Genomic DNA, 7,450 nt, shown 5'->3' with positions numbered 1-7,450 from the left:
CACGCTATGCCACACCCCAAATGCAGCGAGGCAAATCACTTCACAGCAACTACGTAAGTTGCCTGCCACATTCATGGCTTCCCAATTTAATGGATGTTTTCCCATGATTCCACACACCTCAGTGGTCGCCTTCTCGGAGTTGCATTATGCTTGGGTGACAAAAGAAATCTGATTGACAGCCAGCCTCCAATAAAATAATAATAAATTGCTGTGCAGTGCTTGCCTGCAACAGTTCACGTGGGAGGGAAAAAAGATTATTTTGTTCACTTGCTCCTGATTTGAACCAGGGCCAGAAGACACACAATATACAAAGGAAAAGACTTTCTGGCCCAAATGGAGACTTGCAGCATGCAGGGACTTGTTGGCACTTGGGACATGCAGGATGGAGTTATGTCATCATCAGCTGAATTCCTCAAATTGCACAGGTACATCTTTTTGTGCTCCAAGATAAATCTTTCCATCAATTTTTGCATTCTTTTCTTGTGTCAGTATGATATAGTAAAAGCAAACTTCAAAGCATAGTGTCAGTCTGTCACTTCTACTTGCTTACTTTTCCCAAAAGGAAAATACTTAGTAAAGCGATCAAGTACCACCATGTGTGGTAAGATGCTCTTTCTTCTGAGCATCTTCCACCTCCACCTTGATGTTCTTCCGCAGGTATCGAATGGCTGACAAAGCGCTTACATTAGCCAGCAGAACTGTTGGAAAGGACAAAAGGAAAGTAAAAGACTGATATCAAAACTGTACTTTGATAATAACCACACATTCTTGAGCTGTGTTCAGTTTCAAATCATCAAAATTTATGTAAACAAAAAAAAAAATCAAGGTGAATACTAAATAGACAAATCCAAATGGAGATTGCGAATATTATTTGTTTTCCCATGAGTTCACATTTTAACATACATACCAGCCTTCCACATGTCTCCAACTTGCGGATTTGCTGTTTTCAGCACCCAGGAAGCGAACGCAATACAGACCAGACACATATCTGATTGTCTGAGAGGCAGCAGGGCCACATCTGTCCCTGTAAATAAAGGAAGAAAGTTTTCCACAGTGGAAGCTGGACATGGCCACCATCAGTTGCTAATGTACAACAGCAGCTGAGAATTCGAGCGCTCTAATATGTTGGCACTTCCTGTCATGTCACACAATGACCCAGTTAAAATCACACATCTCCAACATGTTCTGCAAAAATAACTCCAATACAATCCTTCCCGGTCACGGTGGGATAAAATAGTCGGTCTCCCTATTCCCCTGCCTAAACTAAATAATCAATAGAGAAAGCCTTTCCGCTGACACAGGACACTCTTTAAGTCAAGTTAGCTAAGCATTCGTTTTATCAAATTGTTTTCTGCTGCAAATCATCCCAATAGTTTAATTTTCATTGTTTTTCAAATCTGTATGTGTTCACTATGAATGTCAGCGCCTACTGGCTCCCATTCAGCATGGTGGGACGTTTTTAACCTCAGTAAGGCTTTGTTGTGAGCTGGATTATGTTTCAGATGACTTTTTACAGGAGTTGTACCGTTGCCACTGGGCGCATAGAGAAAAACAACCATTCAAACGGGACACCTACTGACAGTTTAGTCTTTGATTATAATAACGTGTGTTTTTGTAATTTGGCAAAAGGAACGTAAAGAGAGATCCCAAGGAAGCATAGTAAAAAAAAAAAAAAGCAAAGTCCACACAACAGTGAGTAGAAGCACTTCCCGCTGAGTTAGGTACCAATTGCATTAGAAAAGGCAAGACTGGAAATTATTGAGTATCTAAACCCGATTTTGCGAAATCCAAGTGAACTTTTTATGAGCTTACTTGGATTTGGAACAGCTCTTTGGATGTCTTCATATTGTAGTTGTAGAGGCAACATCTGTCTGGTGATCATGTTTTCTCTTTGTTGGATGAGCAAATCAGGAAAGTCAATGTGCCCTAAATCATGAGAAGGACGTGCCCTTTGCATATTCTGTCCCACGTCTACAATTGATGATGGGAGTGACCTCTTTCTCTGTTCCGCACCTCGAATGAGATGAAAATTCCTGAAGGAGAATGTCGCTGTCCAAAAGAAATTCTCTCGCATGTCGCTGTCACAAAAGAAATTCTCATAATTGTCCGTCAAGGTTTGAGTGGTGTTTAGTTTTTGGCTATGCCTGCTTACCACCCTCACTGGACCGCAACTTTCATCCTCCTCCTCCTCGCCTGCGGAATCGTCGGAAGAAGAGGATGCAAAGAAATACTCATAGGCTTCTGGCAAGTGTAGATTTGTCTGTACGGACGTTAGCGCTCGCGCTTTTGTGAGCTCTTCTTCTGTAACAAAAGGGTAAAAGAAGTTTTCTATCCCAAACTCTGCAAAGAAATGATCGTAAGTTTCTGGTAGTGAATTTCCATCCATGATGACGTCATCTTTCACTGATCCACTGTGGATTTGTTGTTTTCCACCAAGCAGGAACTGAAATATATCAGAAAGAGAAAAACTATAGCTACGCGTCGACTCAAAATTGTGTTTGTCTACTTCTTTCACCTCAACTTTTTTTAACGTTTGTAAAGTTTGTCCTTTCTTTGCTTGGCTGTGCAGTTCCAAAGAATCTAAAGCTCGCAGATTGTGCACGCTTGCGTTTTTTGATATCTTTCCGAGGTTCTTTGGTGGGCTTCCTTGTCTGGGTGAGCCATTGAACAAAGTCTCCTCCGCTTTGTCGGTATACACCTCAACAGGTTCGTTCTCCCACAGCAGCTTTGAAGAAGTCTTCTCACCAGCTGGCAGTGCCTTGGACTTCACACATTGGGAGGAAAGACCAGAATTGCTCTCGTCTGTCTCCTTATTCGTCTTCCTTAGACCCATGATGTCATTAATTGTCAGCTTTTCCATCTCACTCCAAAAAGAAGACATGACAAAAATCGGATGTTTTGAATTTGCCGTATCTTCAGGCGCACATGATGTTGAGAGCACAGCCTCATCTCCAGCCTTTAAATCTCTTCTCATTTGTCCTGTGCCGTGAGCTCTTTCTTTATGTGTGACCATGACTGAGGCACATCTATCAACTGGATGGGGATCTCGACAGGGACGTGAACATGGGCCATTGGATGATGACTGTACGGGCCTTTTGTTTTCAAACCCGGGAGTTATTTCTTTCTTAGTATGTGTAAATTGATCGGCAAAAGAGCTAACATCACAGTCTTCATTATCGCATTTATTCCTTTCTACGTGATGTTCTGTTTCCTTGAGAGCTAAACCGGAAGATCTTTCTGATGAAATCCTTTTATGATCTGATAATTCCATGGAGTCGGATGTTAATTCAGCACAGGTGACTTTGGTTACCATCTCATCTACTGGAGAGCGAGTGGTTTCGCCCTTCTGGAGTCCTGCATTGGGAAAGGTTGACTTCTGCGTTTGAGCTACGGACAAAACGTCATGGCTATTTTGGTCCTGATGGTGAGTTTCCATCTCCAGCTGTTGCTCCTGCTCAGCCTGTCTTTGACACCATGCGTGCTCGTCTCTGCCAGAATGTAAAGCCTCCGCGGCCAGGACGGACTTAGCAGCAGATAGGGTGTCACCTTGGCCACCATCCACATCATCCCCATCATTATCCAAGTGTGCTCCCCTAGTAGGTGCTTGGACTATTGATCTACTGTCTTCTAGATTTAATTGGTCATCACAACTTGGATGATTAAAGCTTCGAAGACTCACTAGATTGCTTTCATGTTGATAGGTACCAACACACGGGAACGCGGTTGTGTCACGATAGGATGGAAAAAAACTCTGTTCCTCATCTCTCCTTCGCTCAAGTCTACTCTGGGATGAGGGCATGCTGTGCGATCTCTTCTTCCTTCTCTTCCTTTTCATGGTGGTCGGTGGTGGTGATGATGATGGGCTAAGGACTTCTTTTGTGCTGACTGTGGTTATTTGTGACGCATAAAGGCTGAAGGACACCTCAGGTTTATGAAGCGACTCAGTATGAGTTGACCTGGCAGTCTTGAGCTCTGAGCTGCAGGATGGAGGCGTTTGTAAAGTAGAAGAAACAAACTGGGCTTTTTTTAGAGTGTTCATTTTGTCAAGGTCGTTCTTTTTGACAACTATTGTTTCATCCCTGGCGGGCAGCTCCGAGCTGGCTTCCATCCCATTGCTACAAAGTCCATCCTCCTGCTGTTTCGATTCTTTGATTGCCCGCTTTGTCACCCCTTCAAAGAACATATTGACTGACTGCAGGTGGATATCTTCCTCACTTCCCGACAGGATGCTCTCAATTCCACTGGTGGCCGGTTCACCAAGTTGGGTCTTCACGTCCAAGTCCTTGCAGTCATGTATGTTGTCTAAAGCGCATTCGGCCTCTGGGTAGCATCCGGTCAGATGGGCTTCTGGGGCACGTTCTAGCAGTGCAGACTTTGTGCGATCGCCATCACTCAGCCCAGAGTCGTCCGCTGAGGCCAGTGATGGAGGATGCAAGTCGCACTCCTCGCACATCTCAAAAAAGCATTGCCAGTCGCGGTCGCAGATTTCCACGCTGAACTCCAAGTCCTCCATTTAAACTTGGGACACTCAGTGCAACCTGAAAATTGAGATTAAAGGTGCAACAATTTAACAGCATGATAAAAAAAAACATTAGAATGACAATCAGCACATTGGCATTTTAAACATGATTTCTAAGAATTGTGAAAGTATATTAATGAGGAATCTTGGTGGCAATAAAAAGACAGTCGATCCATCCATTTTGTCTTCCAATTAAATTTCTAATCCTGCAACATCTACATGCAATGCGACATGGAGAGCAATGAATGCATCCACCAAAATGAAGAGAGCCACTGAAAATAAATGTTGCTGCCATTGTAGGTAGTCTCCCTTGGAAAAGAGATCTTTGCTTTCAATGGATCAAACCTGGTTAATTAAAAGCAAAATAAATAAAGTATCATGTCCGCTTCCTACCTGACTTGCTAGGATCCGCGGGAGGTTCTGAAGGTCCGTTGGTCTGCAGTTTGTACGGCACCATGTTGCACTTCTTGAGGTGGGCGTCCTTTTTTGTACCCGTCACAACAAGCCTCATGATTTGATAAATATAGAGCCATGCTTCTGATCACGTTATGCGCGTAGTGCCTGCATCTCCCACACAGCCGTAGCGTCTATTTAAAGTAACGTTTCACAACTTTAAACTGGGAAGCTGCTTAACTTTGTTGTCCAGTATTTGAATTTATCCCACAATCTTTATAGTCACATTGTTACAGATCTTAGAAACGACCTGAAGGAAAAGAATTACCATCATGCATTCTTGTGTTTGACCAGTGTTACGTCACTCATTGGCTATGAGTCATGGGGGTTTTGTGACAGTCAGCTGACACCTCACGGGTGTAATGCAATGGAGAGGCGCTGGATTCTAATCCACTCGCGTGTTTGAAATGGGAGTCAAGGCTGAGGGTGTGGATGCATGTGGAGGGTTTTACAGTAGGTGCAACAAGTGAGTCTTATTTGCATTGTTGGCACCCAGGTATACACACATGTAAATATTTGACTGAAAAAAATGATGCTTTTTGAATTTTGCAGCAACTATAACTGTGTGTGTGCGTGTTTGTGTGTGTATGTGTGTGTATGTGTGTGTATATGTGTGTATGTATGTATGTATGTATGTATGTATGTATGTATGTATGTATGTATGTATGTATGTATGTATGTATGTATGTATGTATGTATATACATATATACCGACACTATATATATATATATATATATATATATATATATATATATATATATATATATATATATATATATATATATGGGTATATATATACATACATACATACATACATACATACATACATACATACATACATACATACATACATACATACATACATGATTTAAATCCCTCGTAGTCTCTAAAAATCGACTGCATCAGCAACATTGTACCACTAGAGTGTACTATAAGGTTGTGAAACATGTGAGATTTTGAGCACGTTTGACGTACAGTTGGCTGAAAATGAAAATCTTCAAGGTAAAGATCATGCTTCGACCTGTCTTTTTCGGTGGTGTATCCGAGTTACTGTATATTATGCTTTCCTCAGGCCGGCACAGACCACACCCAGCAAATAGACGCGTGTCGTATTCATGAATATCAGGGTGCGTATGTTATGAAACTTGTAGAAGAAAGTATTTTGTGCCCTGAAATCTCCGTCTCCGGTAGCACCCTATATGAGCAATTTTAATCATTACAAATTATTTGATCAGTGATGGTGCACAAATAGACACTTTTCAGTTAAATCTAATCTGTCATGCTGAAAGCAACATTTTGGTTGCTAGTCTCTTGTAAAATGCACCTTTAGGCAAGTTTGTTTCTCTATGGGGGTGGATGAGCCTTTGTTTATAGCTATCAGTGAGGACAATGTGATTACAGGGCCCATCCTTGCTGTCTTAATGTCACTGACACAAAAAAGATACAAAGATAACCTATCCTGTGCTGATCTCATTATCAACTGCTTAACTGTATTTAGTTGATGCCTAATGCTCCTTGATTGCAGCAGCCATGTATCAATTCATCACGGCTGTGCCTCTTGGGTCACTTGGTCAGTTGGCAGAAAATAAAACCACATATACTGTACCTGGGTTATTTCATAATTGGTCTTATGTAACATCAAATATAAATGTCAGAAGTCCAATTCATAAAAATAGATATAAAAACATAACAACAATATACTAAACATTGATTTTGTTGCTATCACATGGGTCAAGTTAGTACCACGACCTCACTAATTATATTGAGAGTTGTTCGTCACATTTTGTTTTCCTTTTTTTTTCATTCAGATCTACCCTCAATAATATAACTTTCCACAAACTTTCAAAATGAAGCAGAATATCTTTTTTAAGGATGAATATTTGAGAAAGCATTCTTTGATTATCCGGGACAAATTAAATGTCCAAATTAAACAAATAAAATTGTGGCCTATTGCTAAAATTGGATATTCTTCACATATATTTAAAAATTCGGATCTACTGAAATTATGAAAATCTCTGGTCTAATAAATTTAATGCGCGTTGCGGGTGATTGCGCAATTTCAAGAGGATGGACTATTTGTGTTAACACGGGAATCTCGATGGTGGCGTTTGGTTCATTATAGTTAATAATTGGTTCCTCTCAACAGTTTAAACGGGACTGCCGCCAAATGTGCCTGCGGGTCTCTTGATAATAGTGAGATTGGATCAGGTGTACGCTGACAAAAGCATCTTTGTCTCAACCGTCACTGACAATGCAACTGACAAAGATGTTTGACTCCTTTAACAATTAACCTTCACGGACAGACACGTTAATCATAACGTGGAAGTTTTTTTTCCTATTCGTCGTTTTACTCATTAATAGACTAAATGTACATGGCGCATTGCTTCGAATAAACCGCTTGATAGCGCATAACAACCATTGTTTGCGCGCTCTAATTAAGTGGGCACGGTTTTACTGTCTGTGTTCTGGCTTTGGGG

At 41.2% G+C, this 7,450-nt stretch overlaps 1 protein-coding gene across 1 annotated transcript; it reads right to left on the bottom strand.

Moving 5' to 3' along the window:
- Positions 1-548: 548 nt before the first annotated feature.
- On the bottom strand, positions 549-4,513 carry perm1a (PPARGC1 and ESRR induced regulator, muscle 1a). The gene is made up of 4 exons (XM_085919680.1): positions 3,921-4,513; positions 1,813-3,863; positions 908-1,024; positions 549-698 (listed from the first exon to the last, which is right to left on the bottom strand). Exons 1-4 carry the CDS (start codon positions 4,511-4,513, stop codon positions 583-585), a joined length of 2,877 nt encoding a protein of 958 aa, XP_085775806.1. The 3' UTR covers positions 549-582.
- Positions 4,514-7,450: the final 2,937 nt, after the last annotated feature.

The sequence above is a fragment of the Syngnathus leptorhynchus genome, chromosome 1 (assembly GCF_054491065.1).
Source record: "Syngnathus leptorhynchus isolate UIUO chromosome 1, UIUO_Slep, whole genome shotgun sequence".
NCBI lineage: Eukaryota > Metazoa > Chordata > Actinopteri > Syngnathiformes > Syngnathidae > Syngnathus > Syngnathus leptorhynchus.
The sequence above is the reverse complement of the archived record's forward strand: the minus strand, read 5'-3'. Positions and strand labels throughout refer to the sequence as shown.

Excerpts from the sequence above, each read along its gene's own strand:
- perm1a (XM_085919680.1), bottom strand. The coding sequence starts at position 4,513 with ATGGAGGACTTGGAGTTCAGCGTGGAAATCTGCGACCGCGACTGGCAA. Across the intron at positions 3,864-3,920 it reads TCGCTTCATAAACCTGAGGT|CCCATCATCATCACCACCAC; the intron begins GTCCTTCAGCCT and ends AGAAGTCCTTAG. Across the intron at positions 1,025-1,812 it reads AAGAGCTGTTCCAAATCCAA|GGACAGATGTGGCCCTGCTG; the intron begins GTAAGCTCATAA and ends CTTTATTTACAG.